At 59.4% G+C, this 16139-nt stretch overlaps 1 protein-coding gene across 7 annotated transcripts in view; it reads left to right on the top strand.

The window, feature by feature from the left end:
- Positions 1-15898, top strand: part of CBFA2T3 (CBFA2/RUNX1 partner transcriptional co-repressor 3) — a 111500-nt gene extending 95602 nt beyond the window's left edge. For 5 of the 7 annotated variants that reach the window (XM_075939859.2, XM_089781557.1, XM_075939863.2 and 2 more), the window contains 7 exons: positions 376-557; positions 790-1019; positions 2630-2715; positions 3307-3502; positions 4766-4834; positions 6558-6748; positions 7440-15898. In XM_075939859.2, the coding sequence (XP_075795974.2) occupies positions 376-557; positions 790-1019; positions 2630-2715; positions 3307-3502; positions 4766-4834; positions 6558-6748; positions 7440-7766 (1281 nt within the window). In that variant the 3' untranslated portion in view covers positions 7767-15898. Of the gene's footprint in view, positions 1-375; positions 558-789; positions 1020-2629; positions 2716-3306; positions 3503-4765; positions 4835-6557; positions 6749-7391 lie in introns of all 7 variants that reach the window. The other 2 variants (XM_089781556.1, XM_089781558.1) reach the window with 2 other exon arrangements.
- The last annotated feature ends 241 nt before the right edge of the window (positions 15899-16139 follow it).

The following is a 16139-nucleotide window of genomic DNA, read 5'->3' as shown; positions in this document are numbered from 1 at the left end:
CTCTGTGTGCCCCAGCCATGCTGGGGGGCTTGTGAGGCTCTGCTGCATGGAGACCGGAGCCCTGGGTGGTGAATTCGTGGCCGTGTGTTCGGACGGGGCAGGTGGTAGCCAGGCCCGGGGCCGGCTCTGGCAGAGGCAGGCGTGGTGGAGGACGCTCCAGCCTTTCACACTTCCTCCCTGCCGCTCAGGCCGGCCTCCTCTGCCGTTTCTCTTGGCCTTTGCTGCTCTGAAGTTGCTCCCAGGAGGTTGGTTCCCAGCCCAGGCCCCAGAGGACCGCGTGCCCGGGAAAAAGGGGGAGGCAGGTTAGCCGGGGGGAGGATGGGGCTGTGCCCTCGGGCTGGCGGGGGCTTGACATGGCCTCTGCCCCCTTTGCAGGCCAACCTGCCCTTGCTGCAGCGCGAGCTGCTCCACTGTGCCCGCATGGCCAAGCAGACGCCTGCCCAGTACCTGGCCCAGCACGAACAGCTGCTGCTGAACGCCAACGCCTCTTCCCCCATCGACTCCTCGGAGCTGCTCCTGGAGGTCACCGAGACTGGCAAGAGGAGGACACCAGATAGGTAGGTTGTACGGTGAGCAGTCCCTTCCTCTCCCCCGCCTCGGGTTCCTCTCCCCGTTTGACAGAGGGGGAAACTGAGGTACGGAAAAGAAGTGACTTGCACAAGGCCCCCCCAGGGAGTCAGTGTCGGAGAGGGGCTTAGTGGCTCAAAGCGCTGTGCAAGGGCAGGGCGGGGCAGGACTCCTTTCCCCAGCCTTGTAACCCGGTCGTTCCTGTTCCCCGCCGCGGAGCAGGACCAAAGAGAACGGCTTGGACCGAGACCCCCTGCACCCCGAACACCTCAGCAAGCGGCCGTGCACCATGAGCCCGGCGCAGCGCTACAGCCCCAGCAACGGCCTGCCCCACCCCCCGCCGCCTCCGCCGCAGCACTACCGCCTGGAGGACATGGTCATCGCCCACCACTACCGGGACACCTACCGGCACCCCGACCCCCGGGAGCTCCGCGAGCGCCACCGGCAAGCGGGTGAGTGGCGGCGGCGTGGGCCGGGGCCCCCCCGCGGGGAACGTTCGGGGGATGGACCTGCCTGAGAGGTCTCCCATCCCGAGCAGATAGGGACACCACGCACTGCATGCCGAAGGGAGGTGCTTGGGGAGTCCTGGGGGGCTAGTGGGAGGGGCAGGAGCACGGTTCCCTGAGCACATGGGCAGCTGCCCAGGAGAGATTCAGGTGCCGCCCAGCTGATGGGCAGAACGCCTACAGCTGGCAGCCTGTGTTTCGATTGGTGGTGCGCATCCGCCCATGCCTTGGTGCACAGAACAAAATTTATTCTGCGCCTGGATGGAAGCCATGAGAAGGGACATTGGGCAGGAGCCTCCGTGGCTCTGGGTGGCTTGAGAGCACAACGAAGGGATGTGCAAGATGAGCGGGGGGGGGGGGCGAGGAGGCTGGCCCTTGGGGGCAGGGGAGAGCTCAAGGCAGACCATGGGTTACACCAGGCGACAGCTTTGCCCCAGCTGCGCAGGGTGAAACAGGCGGCTCTGGGGCACTGCCTCCTGGGGGTTCGCGGGAGCAGAGCAGGGGGTGACTGTCCCGGGTAGGCTCCTCGGATCATAGCAGTAACAAGCTGGGGGGGGGAGCAGGCGCATTCCAGGAGTGGCTGAGCTGCCGCAGGCCTGTCTGTGGGGCCCGCCTTGGAGTGGCCATGCTGCATGGTAGAGGTGGGGAACTAAGGCCTGGGGGTCGGATGCAGCCCCCAGCTAGCCTGGATCCAGCCCCCGAGGTTCAGGGCTCCCCTCAGCATTGGTGCTCCAGCCCCGCCCAACCCTGCCACCATCCCGCTGTGGGGCTGGAGCACACAAAACCTACCAGCCTGGGCCCCCCGGCTCTGGTGTGCGAGGGGAATGGGGGAGGGTCTTTCTGCTCCTCCGTCAGGGCCACGTCAGTGAAGGGTTGTTTGGGGGGGTCGGCTCTCGCTTGTGTACAGCCCCCAACTGATTTTCCTGTGAGTCACTGGCCCAGCAACGGTTCCCTGCCCCTGTGGGGCGGCGCCGGGTAGAGCTAGTCCCTCAGCAGCTTCCCACAGGAGAGGCATTTCGGTTCCTGACTGGCTGGGAAAATCCGTCTGCCGTTGCCGGGTGTCGGGCCTGGACAGGCCGCAGTGCTGCTCAGCCGGGCTGAGTCCCTGGGGATCTCCAGTGCCCCCCTCCCGTCCCCACGACGCCAGCCAGAGCGGGTTGGGGACATGTTATTGTAGGGTCTCCTGCAGGGACGGGCCTGGCCGAGGCCGGTCCGTGAGTGACTGGAAGGCGCGCCAGCCCTCAGTCGCAGGGTGCTAAGGCCTAGCGCGTGAGGGACGGGCAGTTCGCCCCGTGCTCTGGGTTCCGGAGCGGGCCCGTGGGGCGTGACGCTGGCCGAGCAGTGCGATCCGAGCCCTGCACGGCCCCTCGCGGCACACTGCCTCAGCCGGGCGCCGCGCCAGCCTACCTGCCCGCCAGCACTGTCCGGCTGCAGGCAGGCAGCCCGTGGGGCCGCCGCTCGGCTCCGCACAGCGCCCGGCACAAGGGGCCTCACCGCTAACCCCGGGGGCAAAGAGCCGACCGGCAGCCAGTGGGTGACTGCGGGCTCTCTTCCAGCCGTGCACGGCTCCCGGCAGGAGGAGGTCATCGACCACCGGCTCACGGACAGGGAGTGGGCCGAGGAGTGGAAGCACCTCAACAACGTACGTACCAGCCCCTCTTGCTGCGCTTGGCCTCCTGGGCAGCCCTGCCAGGTTCGGGGGCGTTCGGCTGCGCCGCGCGGGAGGACCGGGGAGGTGTGAATCGCATGCGCGCTCTGAGCCCTCCGCGGGGGGACCCCTCGGTGATCAGGAAGGGAACCCAGCCCCTGTAGGGGGGCCTGTCTGCCAATGCCAGCCAGGCTTTGTGCCCTCTGGCTCCTTGGGCCCCACCCTGAGCTCTGTCCGGCTGCACTGGCCTAGGGGCAGCTCCCAGGAGGGGTGGGATAGGACCCTGCCGTTGCCAAGAGGCACCTTCTCCAGGCCTGTGTGCTGTGTGTCACTCCGTGGATGGGTACCCGTGTAGGCACCCTCCCCCCGGGCATATCGGATCAGACACAAACCGCCGGAGACACACACACACCCCCTCGTGCAAATGGGGCTTGCACGAGTGTATCACGCCCCTAGGGTGAGCCATTCCCGAGCAAGCCCCTCGTGCAGCACATGCCTCTGGGGGGTGGCACGGGTGCAGCGAGCCCCCAGCGTGAGCCCCGCACCAGGGCCTCACCAGGGCTCCCCCCGCCTGCTCCCCGGCAGCTGCTGAACTGCATCATGGACATGGTGGAGAAGACGCGGCGCTCCCTCACCGTGCTGCGCCGCTGCCAGGAGGCCGACCGTGAGGAGCTCAACCACTGGATCCGCCGCTACAGCGACGCCGAAGACATGAAGAAAGGCACCAGCCCCGCCCCGCGCCCCCACAACAGCTCCTCCAACTCCGAGGCCCCCCCGCTAGGTACTGACTGTCCCGCCGGGCGGCTTTCCCGGCACGGGGCGGGTAACTGGGGGGGGGTGGGACACCTTTCCCAGGCGGCCTCCTGGGGGGTGTTTGCAGAGCCTGCAGAGAGCTTTAGAAGAGCCACCCCCGGCCCCACAAGCGCACCCCGGCACCTCCCGCCGATCCTCAGCTCAGTTGCTGGGTGCCCCCCAATCGGTCCCTGGGCTGCCTCTTTCCTCCCCGGGGTGCAGCCGTTATCACCCGCCCTCCCCTGCGTCGCCGCAGCCCCGCGTCCCTCTGCCCTTCGGCCCTCTCCTCCTTTGGGGTGACCTGCCAACGTGAGCAGAACCCGGCAGCAGCCACCCACGGAGCCGAGCTGCCGAAGCGGAAACTGTCCTGACAGCCCCCGGCCAGCCCTCCCCGCCGGTACTGCCCCGTGCCGGGCTCTGGCTGGGATGCTCAATGGCTCTGCAGCAGGGGCAGGCAAAATCCAACCAGGGGCTGGATCCGACCCACCAAACCGCTGGATCCAGCCATGGGGAGCCTCAGCCAGGCTCCCTGCCTGCCCCCCCCCCCCCCCCCACGCGCTGCTCAGAGCAGCTCTCTGAACCCTGCGAGCTCCGGAGGAGGAGGCTCCATGGACTGCCCCCACCCCCAGCACAATCTCTCAGCTCCCATTGGCCCGTTTCCTGCATGCCTGCCCCAGCTCACCCCGCCCCCCCAGACCCTGCATTCCTTCCTTTGCACCCCTCCTCCAGGTCAGAATCCCCCCCGCACCCAGTCCCCCTCCTGGATCTCACCCCCCTCCTGCACCCCAGGCACCCCCTGCCCCCAACCTCCCACCCCCTCCGTTAACATCATGGAAGAGTGTGGCCCCCGACCACGTACCAACTCCCCCATCAACAATAATTGCCCACCCCTGCTCTAGGCTCTGCCGTTAACCTCTGCTCTGCCCGCTAAAACCCTCCCAGCAAACCCAAGTGCAGAGCTAACGGCACCCTGGGCCTGATCCTGCCCCCCAGCCCTCCGCGCTTGTGTTGTCATGGTCACCACTGCCACGTTGAATGAGCTGCCCTGCACGCGCCCTTTGCCAGGAATGCCGGCGCCAGCGCAAGGCAGAGGAGAACCGGCCCAGGGCGCGGCTCCGGCAACTCGGGGCGTCTCTCCAAGGCTGGTTTCCCCTGTGGGGCTGTCTGCCGCTGTCCGTCTGGGCTCTGAAGGTGCCTTGGTGTGGCTTTGCTGAGGTTGGTTGCGCGTCACTTCTCCCTCTCTTGTTTTCAGACACGCACCGGGAGTTTGTGCCCCGGCCCCTCTCTGGCTACATGCCCGAGGAAATCTGGAGAAAAGCCGGTGAGTGCGCCCCTGTGGGATCCTACCGCCTGTGAGGGCTTTGGAGCAGCGGCCATATGAAGGGGGATGAGAAAGACGGGGACTTTTCAGATTAGAAAAGAGGAGATGAAGGGGGGATGTGTCAGAGGTCTATAAAATCATGGCAGGTCTGGAGAAAGCGAATAAGACAAGTTATTTACTTGTTCCCATCACATACGAACTAGGGGTCACCACATGAAATGAATAGGCAGCAGGTTTAAAACAAACAAAAGGAAGTTTTTCTTCACACAGTGCACAGTCAACCTGTGGAACTCCTTGCCAGAGGATGTTGTGAAAGCCAGGACTTTAACAGTGTTCAAAAAAAGAGCTAGATAGATTCCTGGAGGGTAGGCCCATCAATGACTCCTAGCCAGATCGGCAGGGATGGTTCCCTGTTCTGTTCACTCCCTCGGGGGCACCGGGCATTGGCCACTGTGGGCAGACAGGACGCTGGGCTGGATGGACCTTTGGTCTGACCCAGGCTGGCCGTTCTGATGTGGCACTGCCTGGCTGGAGGTCTGAATGAGTCCCGGGGCCCAAACGGCGCCTGGCCGCACCTGAGCTGTCCTGTGTGTCCTCCTCTGCGGTCGCTGGGCCAAGCACAGCCCTGCGTTCCTGGCCTGGACCTCGGTGGAGCTCCCCAGCGCTGAATCTGGCAGGCTGCGTGTCGGGGGCCTTGCTCATTAGGACTCCTGGGGACTGGCAAGGGTTGCATGGAAACAACACCCCCCACCCCCTTCCTTGTGGCCAGGGGGCAGCGTGACACTGGGCCTGAGCCAACGCCCATGGAAGGGGATGGGAGACTTTCCACCGGCTCCAGCAGGCTGTGGGTGTGTCCCGTGGGGTGAGCTGTTCCCAGCCAGGCCCAACCCCTCCGGCGCCAGCGGGAGGTCAGCTCCTAGCCCCCTCTCTCTGGGGCACCGCTACGTAGAGCGCTGCGTGGGGCTGGCCGGCAGGAGCCAGGGAGGCAGAGAATGCGAGCGTGGCACGCTCCCCGTGTCCTCTCAGACATCCCAGCCCCCCTCCCGCTGTGGCTGACCTATGGTACCGTGGGTAACAAGACCCTCCGTGGCTCCAAGGGGCAGGACCCAACCCCGCCCTGCCAGGGATCAGAAAGAAATGGCCCCCTCTGGGCTGCCTCTGCCACAGCTGTGCACTTTGGGGGGCAGGCAGACTCTTGTACCATCCAGCTTTCCACCACTGGAGACTGAGCTGAGCTAGTCTGGCGAGACCCCCAGTTCTTCAGCCGCAAAGCTAGGCACGTCGCCGCACAAGCGGTGATGCATGTAATCGGAGCGTGTGCGGGTGCACAGCTTCGTGCACGTGTGTGTAACCACCACGGGGCAGATTAGAACCTGGGACCTCTGGAGCTTAGTGTAGGCGCCGCTACCGCTTGGGCTGTAAAACCAGCTGGTGCTCAGCTTAGGCTGCAGAGCTCCCTGGTCCTTCTCTCTCGCTGTATGTGGCGTAAGTGTCCCTATGTGAGGCAGTAACCCGCACCCACGAGGGCGGGTCTGTACGGCCAGCTGTGGCAGCGTGTGCACGGGCGCACAGGCGTGCTATGGGAAATCAGGCCTCCCGCCCTTCATAGCCAAACACTCGCTAGCAGCTCGCCCCCCCTACCCCCGTGCCCACTGGTCTCCTGCTGGCTGGCTGGCCCCGGCGGACGCGGGCAGTGGCACTACATGCTCCTTCTTCCGTTCAGAAGAAGCTGTGAACGAGGTGAAGCGCCAGGCCATGTCTGAGCTCCAGAAAGCCGTGTCGGACGCGGAGCGCAAAGCCCACGAGCTGATCACGACCGAGCGGGCCAAGATGGAGAGGGCCCTGGCGGAGGCCAAGCGCCAGGCGTCCGAGGACGCGCTGACGGTGATCAATCAGCAGGAGGACTCGAGTGAGGTAGAGGCGAGCTCACCCGCCCCTGCGCTGTGCTCGCGAGGGCGGGAGCGTGTAACCCCTGGCGTGCTGACGCCACGGGCGGGCCGGGGCCAGAAGCTCGCTGTGTGGGGGCGGCCCCCTTCTAGCAACTGAGCTGACACAGATAGAGTGCAGGATTCTGATTTGTAAGCCAGGTCGGCTTGCGATTCGCCCCGGCTCCCACGCTGAGGGTTTAGAAGGACCCAGTGGAGTGAAATCAGACTAGCATCACCAGACATGAGCGGCTGGTAAAGATAGGGCGGGGAGAGGCAAGCCCCCAACCCCGCCCCCAACCCCGCCCCTTCTGTCCAGGCCACGCCCCCATCACGGGGCCTGCAGGTCGCGAGCAGCCCGCCCTCCCTGGCCCCAGAGCATGGGGCAGGTGTTCTGGGGGTGGACTCCGGGCGGGGCCAGGCTGGCCGTTTGGGAAGTCAATGCCTTCCCCTACCTTGCACACCGGCCGCCCATGCGACCAGACCAGGGACTGCCCGAGAGTGGCCAGGCGTCTAAGAAAGGTCCAGCAGGGGACCTAACCCCGAAGGCTGGCGTGTTCCGCGGTGCTCAGGATCCGTTGGGCGGTTCCATGCCCCAGGGGGTGTCTAGCAGGGCTGGGTCTCTCTTCCAGGCTTCACGGCACCGGCGCTGATGTCTCTGCTCTCGCCCTCTCGTACAGAGCTGCTGGAACTGCGGGCGCAAGGCCAGCGAGACCTGCAGCGGGTGCAACACGGCCCGCTACTGCGGCTCCTTCTGCCAGCACAAGGATTGGGAGAAGCACCACCACGTCTGCGGGCAACCTCTGCAGGGCCTCCAGGCCTCTGCCGGCGCGGCCCCTTCCTCCGGGGTGGGCTTAGGGGTGGGCTCGGCTCAGCCGGACGTGGCCGCCAGCACCTCCCTCAGCAGCGTGGCCATGGCGGCCAGCCCCAGCGAAACCGGCTCGACGGCTGCGTCGCGCTCCGGCACGCCGGCCACCCCCGCTCCTCTGGAAACGGCGTCCCGCTAACCGGCCGGCCAACAGAGGGGAACGAATCCGAGAAACCTACAGACCGTTGCTGCTGCTACCGCTTCTCTCCAAAAGAAAAACTAACTGCATTCAATGCAACTTCCTCAGCTACCTGACTTCTGTGACCTCCAAATGACCTCTCGATCTCTCACATGTAATCCTCACGGCTCCTCAAACCGGGCTTTAAGTGGAGTTAAGGCAAATACCAATCTTCTCTGTTCTCTCTTCCTTTCTTTATGATTTGGGGAGTTATCGTTGCTGTTGGTTTGTTTGTTTTCTTCTTTTCGGACAAGGAATTTGTCCGCAAACTCTACGCATCTTCACTCGGGGAAAGGAAAACCCACCCGTCTCTCTCCCGCCGAAGATACGCGTGTGTGCGTGAAATATCCCTCTCGGTGCAGCTGGGGGAAGGCACGATGAAGGATTTTGATTTTACAAGGCAAGAAACTTCTCTTCTTTTTTTTTTTTTTTGTAAAAAAAAAAATAAAAACTAAAAACATCAAACTCTTTGGCTTTAAGTAAAAAAAAAATCCAAAAAACAAACAAAACCAAGTAAAGGAAGCTTACCTGTAAACTACCTTGCTAGCTAGCCAAGAACATACCAGACTCACCTCTGCTCCAAAGGAAATCCAAAAACAAACAAACAGAAATATCCAAACCTTTTTTCCACTGCCAAAGTTGTTTTGGTTTCTGTTGTTGGGAGGTTTTTTTTGTTTTTTGTTTTACTTTTTCAGTTGATGGTTTTGGTTTGTTTTTCATGACGCAAGGAGCAGCACTTATCCCTTTCAACCAAACCACAACGACTGGCCAAAGGCGAGCCGGCGCGCTTGGACTCCTTGCATTCTTTGGTGGGGTGGGGTAGGGTGGGGTCTTGCGCTGGCCTCTCAGCAGCGACACGTACCTGGAAGGAGGAAGGACGCGCATCTGTGGAGTTAAAGAATTTTATTAAAATAAAGAGAAAACAAAACGAAAAAAAAAAGATACACAACTTTTGTGCGTGCGTGGGTGCGTGTGTGTGAGTGTGTGACGGGGAGCCGACATTCTGTGCTCCCTCCCTCTGTGGATTATAAACATGTTTCATTTGCTTGGGAAAGCGTGCTCATGAACAACGACCGTCAGATCCCAGTCCTGTTCCAGAGAGAGCATCATTTCAAACAGAACCGTGACAATCTGTTGTGGATTCTCCCCGCGAGCAGAAAGCAATTGCACCAGGACCTTCTGCTTTTTGTACTCCTCCACTACCTCTCTCTGCTCTCCAGAACCCCACCGCTCCAGCTCCAGTATCTTGTGACTGCCGTCCTCACCACTTCAACCTTTCACAGGAAAAAAAAAAAGACACCTTTTGTTTTTTTCCCTTCTGAAGACTCTTCCGATGGCCTGTAGATAGATTCCCCTTGCGTTTGCGTCTACTTGCTCTCCAGATGTTTTCTCCAGTCCTGTGATGAATTGCCATTGGGTTATTTTATTTCGTTTTTGTTTTCCTTGTCCCACCCTGCACCCCCTCGTATGGTTTTGCAACCGTTTCTAGGAGGAAAGAAAGGAAACAAACCAACACTGGTTCTTAGAGAAGAAATAAAAGACAATGTAGATTATTGTGCATTTCTTGCAGCACAGAGGACGGGAGTGCAATATAGCAAGTGACACGGCTGCAGAACGCGAGAAGGCTAGACACTGCCCAGCCTTGGTCAGGGCAGGTATTGTATGTTAATGTGAATGTATATAGTATTTGAAGAGGTCCAAAAATAATAATAATAATGATAATAATAAAAGAAGAGATGTTTGCCAAATAAAAAAAAATTAAGATAAACCACCGAAGTATGTAAAGTTTAGGAAATAGGTTTAAAAAAAAAAGCAAAATCCACATGCTTACTAGGAGCATTAGTTTCCCAGAGTTGCAAAGTCCATCATGTGTGTTTTGAAAAAAGTAGGGATTTCAAATAAAACGTTCCCAGTCACTACAAGGGGGGGGGGGGGGCTTGGCTGAGGGCGACGGACTCAGAACTCAAAGGTGGCTGCGTGAGGCTTGTTCGCTCTGCCCCCTCCCGATCCATTTCCGAACTTCTCCCTGGTGCCCCCCACTTTCAGAAGCGCTGTGTGATTGTTTAGATTGACCATCGAGTCCGGTTGTGGAACAACAAGGAGTCGTTTGTTCGGTACAATGGATAAAGGCAGGGCTAGGCGTCATTGTTGCGTCCTGCCTGGTTTTTTTTGCTAGTTGTGAGCTGTGGATCTCTTAGCTGCACCGCTTCCAATGTGACTCTTCCCGCTTCCTTTAGCATCCCTCTCTCCTAGCTGTTCTGACGTCGCAAAGACCAGGTTGTGTGTCTCCTCCCATGTGCGGCGTGTTCCCATGCAGCAAGCCGGGGGTGGTGTGTGATCTCCTCAGCTGATATGGCAATGATGCCGTTTGGTTGTGTCGTCTGGGCTCCGTGAGGGGTTGTCTGGGAAAATCTCAGGTGGACTTTCCCGGCCTCTGCGGGACGGCAGTTGAAGGTGCCGCGTGGTCCTCCGAGTACCGGCCTGGCTTGTGCATTTCGAAGCCAGACGGATGCAGGCAGGAAGTGGGGGTGGAGGGAAGTTGAACTTGTCAGCATGCGGCTGGAGTCTTTGTGCCTGGCTGTCCCCTTCCCGTCTCAGCTCTCTGCTGCAGCGGGGGTATCTGATCTTAAGAACCGGGGTGGACACCATCCTATTGAAGCCAGCTGGAGTGGTGCTGCTGGCTTCTGGGTGAAGTCACAGTTCTTCCATCCAGGGCAGGCTTGGAACACCTGCCCGGTCGGAGCTCAGCAAACCCGGCAGCATTCAACCTGCAGGAGTCAGGCGCAGTCTCGTTCAGTAGCCCTCCTCTCCCGCACTGGGCTTACCGGGCAACCTGCCCTTCTGTGACAATATGGACACGCCCTGCCGTGACCAGGCTGGAAGGGCAGTTCAGCCTTTTTGCTTTAACTCTCTGCTGGGCCAGCCACGCAGCTTTTCCTTCCCTGGGGAACAGTGGGAGACTTCCCAACCTTCCCCGACCCCAGGCAGCCATGGCAGGCGGGTCTTTCTAAAGCAGGTCTGGATTCCTGGCTGGGAAGAGCTTTCGCCTGGAAAATTCCACCCCACATGAGCCCCTTCCTCTACCCCCCTTCCTCCCACCCCCGAGTGACAATTCCTCCGAAGTCCTAACGGCTGCTCAGCGGAGAAAGTCACATCCGCGGTGAGGGATGGGAGCAGAGACACAGGAAGAGGCAAAGCGGTCGGTAAATATCACTGAGCATAGAACTTCCTTTCCTAGAACTGATTTGCCGTGTGACGCAGGCCGGTCCCAGCAGCAAGGCATTGTGGAGGGTTCCCCTAGGAAAGACCTGTCCCGAGTCTGGAAGCCCAAGGTGAAGCTACACCAGTGTTTCTTTAACTGTGTTCCGTAGCACACCGGTGTGCTGCGAGGCAGTCGGAGGTGTGCCGAGGAGAACAACAGAATTAAAAATGGCCGCCCTTAAAGAGGCAGGTGACTTTTTTTTTTTTGCTCAATTACTGTCCCCTGACCCTTTTTTTCTGTTACTTCCCCCCCCCCCCCCGACCCTTTTTCTTAACCTTTTTTTTGCTCAACAACAACAAAAAATCATTAGTGTTCCTCATAAAAAAAAAATAATGTTTGGTATTCCTCGGTCTTAAAAAGTTTAAGAAACACTGAGCCTGGGGCCTCTGCCGGAGCTTTGTGCTCCCCAAACTAGCTGGGCTGGAGCCGGCCAAGGGGTGGTTTACCAACCGTTTGATGGTGGCTCGCAGTGAAGCCAGTCAGAGACCTTTTAATGGGACCAAACCCGAGTGTTCACAGCTTCCGTCCGTTTCCTTCCGCAGCCTCCTTTCTCGGTTCTGACCCTGTTTTTCTGACATGCCTCCTTCGCCCCAAGGCCGGTTGTGGCATTTATTTATCAAGCGATTGATGTATATTGTCTATTTTTCTTATATTCCACGAGAAGAGGTAATATATAAGAGTTTTCAGAGGTAATGAACCGCAGGGGCCGCCCTGCCATCCTTAGTGGTTGTTATTTTTCTAAACTTCCTCTTGTGCTTGAATTTTGGCCGCCTCTCTGTCTCACAGCTGCTCCGCGTCTGGGCTCTGTCACTCTACCTCCGATTGCTTACAGCCCCTAGACAAACAGCGCATAGACAGAAGAGAGCCCCGTTTGAAAGGAGCTAACTACGCTTGCATTCGAACCAAAAGCTCTGAGGGGAGAGGCAGCCGGGAATGGAGCCTCTGACTATGTCTACACTTGCACCCTCTTTCGAGAGAGGGATGCAAATGAAGACATTCGGAATTGCAAATGAAGCCGGGATTTAAATATCCCGCGCTTCATTTGCATATTCACGTTATGGCGCTATTTCGAAATAACAGCCGCTGTAAGACATGGTGTCAAGTATCAGAGGGGTAGGTGTGTTAGTCTGAATCTGCAAAAGCGGTGAGGAGTCCTGTGGCACCTTAGAGACTAGGCACCTAACTAGTCTATAAGGTGCCACAGGACTCCTCGCCGCTTTTGTAAGACGTGGTTATTTCGCGAGAAAACCCTTCTCTCGAAATAACCCTTATTCCTCATACAACGAGGTTTATCAGTTTTTTCCAGAGAAGGGTATTCTCTTGAAATTACCGCGTCTTAACAACGTCTGCTATTTCGAAATAGCGCCATAATGCGAATATGCAAATGAAGCACGGGATATTTAAATCCCCGCTTCATTTGCAATTTCGAATGTCTTCATTTGCATCCCTCTCTCGGAAGAGGGTGCGAGTGTAGACATACCCTCTGGGGGAAGCCCTCCCCCAAAAACTTTACAATCTAGTATTTCAGTGGCCAAAAATACAACAGGAGCAGGACAGCTTCCCTGAGGGTAGCTCTTATGTGGGCAAGAGTGTGCGACAAAGAAAATGAGGCAGCAGCAACAGAGAAAACCATTCGCTGGCTCTTGCGGGGAAGGGCTAGGGGATGCATGCGGTTCCAGACACTTTTGGTGTGAGACAGTCTTGCTAAGTCTCCTCAGCGTTTTCTGATGTGTGGGTTTTGCAGCCCCCTGTGTCCTGCTACTCCCTGTCTCTCTCCCCTGCCTGGGAATGTTATTCCCAACGGACCATAGGGCAGCTGAGAGAGTTAACAGCAACCTCAGCCCTGGCCATGTCAGCAGGTTTTAAATCACTGGTGCAAAGCAATATGGCTAGACTGGAGAAGCAGGGGGAGGGAATGTGTGTACACACAGCGCAGTGGGCCACAGTCTGCGGTCGGTGCAAGCCTGTGGTCTCCCCAGGGTGTGCAGGGGTGTCGCTAAGAGCTAAATTTGGCCCTCTCCATGGCAGATCCACCTGCCTCATGAAAGCAGGGCTAGCCCTGGGCTGGGCCCGGCTTGTGGATGAAAAGGGGCTTAACCGAGGCCAAAAGTACAGGGAAAGCCGACTCCCCTGTGCACATTGCTAAGGGGACAAGAGTAGGGGCAACTGGGACATTTCTCTTCCCGGCACAGTGGCTCTTTGGGCATCTTTTTGTGAAGACAACCAGGAAAGGAAGGGCCAATGTCGTCCCCCCTCCCCCCACTCCCTCCCTGCAGCCTGTGCCAGGGATATTAACCTGGGGGACCCTCCCCATGTGGCAGCCATGCCTGGGCAGCAGCAGGCAGGCAGGCAAGCGGGAGGGAGGGAGGGAGGCTGCCTGCTGCTTTCCTTCCAGCAGCCATAGAGCTGAGAGGAGAAACACAGGAGGAGCCAAGCCCAGGGGGGATTGTGGCTAAAGTGGGGTTGGGTCAGAGCCGGCAGCTCAGCACAAAGGCCTCTGGGTGCAGGACAGCCCACAGGGCGGCCATCTTGTGTCCTCCCGTCCCATTGACGTCCCTGGGCGTGTGGCCCTGTCGTTGGCAAGCAGCGTGTGTCCGGCCCCGCGTCCTCCTCTTAGCAGCTCGCGCCTGAGACCGCCGGGCTCCTCCCCAGCCGTGGGGGGCGTGGGGGCTGCAGCCCCCACCCCGTGCGGCGCGTGGGATGAGAGCATTCAGGGCCTGCGCCCAAGGGGCGATAACTGGCCACGGGATGGCCAGGCGGGTGCTGGGAGAGTGGGAATCCTGTTTGGCCGTAAGCATGGCTCACCGTGGAACCAAAGCCAGCCCTGCCTGCCCTGCTCTCGCTGGAGAGACCCGCAACCCAGGGACCTCCTCCCCTGGGCCGCACGCTGGCCACGGTTTGTGGGTGACCCTAGATGCTAGACGTGGAAGGACTCCCTTAGGACCTGTTAAGATCCTACCGGGGTCTGGGCGAGACTGGTCCGCCCGGTGTGTTTACCGGGGCGGTGTGTAGCCCTGGCTTGAATAAACCAAGCGGTGGGGTTTGTTCCACGGCTGCCACGTCTCGCTGCCGGGTCTCCCTCCTCGTCCAGGGTCTCCCTTCCTGGATAGCGTGGCTCTGCTGCCAGTTACGCTCGCTGGTCCAGCCTCCGCGACTCCTCTCTCTCTTGGGGCTCCCCCCCGCCAGCCAGTATACGTAGCGGGACGCAGGCTGGGCCCCTCCATCCTTTCCATGGCTCAGCTCTTCCACTCTGGCTGAAGTCCCGGCAGCAAGGGCCTGCCCACGCTCCGTTTTCCTAGAGGAAGTCAGGCTGTGTGATCACCCGTCTCTGCAGGCCAGGGCGCATGGGGCGCACAAGGTGACTGGCATGGCTGGGTGAACAGAGCCCAGTGTGCCTCTCCTGGGGGTGCAGGATGGCTTCTCGGGGCGCGCCTGCGATGGGCACCAGGGGTTGTGGAATGCCAATTGGCCAGGTCCAATGGCTCACTGCACCCCAGCCCGCTCCGCCTCCGCGGCAGCTCTAGCACAGGGGCGTCGGTCGGCGACTGCCGGAAACACAGGTGGAAGTGACATGGGTGCGCGCAAAACAGCACGTCCCGGCTGCCAGCCGTGTGAACTCACCAGACGCCCTTTGCACGTGTGTGTGCGCACGCACGCACCCGATGTGCGCCAGTCTTCTCTCCCTCTTTCTTACTAGTGTCTTTTGTCTTCATTGACCTACCCAGTTTTGTGGCCTTTGTGCTGGGGGGGGGGAGGACTGTGGCTGGGCTCAGTTTAATTCATTTACAGAAATGAATGTGTGGGGGAGGTGTTTGGTCCACGATCCCTCCCTTGGGCAGTAGGAGGGACCCTTCTTCCCGTCTGCCCAGTGGTTTTACTCTGGGAAGCAGACCAAGAGGGAGGCAGAGGGGTGTTTTGGTTTCTTGTAACGAGCCCGCCTCTTGGCTTGTCACTCGCTTGGAGAACACAGCAGCAGCAGACACCCCCCCACCCCACCCCCCCGGCTGGGGTGTCAAAATAACAGACGTAAACACAGCCCAGGGAAAACAAATACAGAGTAAACCCAGGTCCTCCGGCTTTCTGCTAAGCCTCTTCAGAGCGGCAGATTCTGGGATCCCGGCCAGCTCTGGCGGCTGCGACTCCGAACGGTGGCTCTGCAGCAGCAATCCAGGAGGCTGCTCTGATTCCTTACCAAAAAAAAAAAAAAGCGCCCCAGGTGCTCCCAGAATCACTCTCTCCCCCCCCCCCCCCGCACATTTCCTTGTACCTAGTCCAGGGAAGTGACCCAGCCAGCCAACCACCTGCAGGTCTTTGCCTGGGCTGAGTGTAACTTTGCTAAGCCCCAGGACGGATGGATGAGACCCCCCCATCTCTGACGCGACTCTGTGGAAAGTCTCAAAAGCCGCTGACAGGCCAAGTCAGAACCCACCCACCTGCTCCGCCAGACCCAGCCGAGCCCCAGTGTCCGGGGGCTGGGAGGCAAAATTGTGCAATACTTGAATGAAAGGGGGGCGGGGAAGGGCCTTGCTTGTACAGACTGGGGGGCGTGCTGGGGAAAAGAGCTTGCGGCAGGGACAGGAAACCAAAATCACGTCAGCTCCCCTTCCCGACCTGTTCCCTGCTGCGTGGGGCTTTCGGGGCCGTCCCAGAGACGTGACGATGTGCTAGGAGGGTTTTTTGGAGTTTTTTTTGGCATGCTGCCCCTCCCCTCGCGGTTCCCTGCTTTCTCTAAATGTACTGTATGTTCGACCTGTGAAAGATGTAAACATTATGATTCAGGTTATGTCTGTTCTGAACTCTGTATCCGTGTAATAAAGGCAATTTAATATCACCCAGAGGGAGCCGCCGTCGGGGCTTGTGTTCTGTAACCCACACACCTCCTGGGTTTTTTGCCAGAGGCTGGGCAACGGGAGGGATCACTTGGTGATTCCCTGTTCCGTTCTCTCCCTCTGGGGCACCTGGCATTGGCCACTGTGGGCATCAGGACACTGGACCAGATGAACCATCGGTCTGACCCAGTCTGGCCTTTCTTATGTGAGCTCAAGTGGGAGAGACTCAGCACTAGGCTCCTG

Source organism: Pelodiscus sinensis, chromosome 12 (assembly GCF_052426305.1).
Source record: "Pelodiscus sinensis isolate ZL-2025 chromosome 12, ASM5242630v1, whole genome shotgun sequence".
NCBI classification, from domain to species: domain Eukaryota; kingdom Metazoa; phylum Chordata; order Testudines; family Trionychidae; genus Pelodiscus; species Pelodiscus sinensis.
This window is presented reverse-complemented; position numbering and strand designations above follow the sequence as displayed.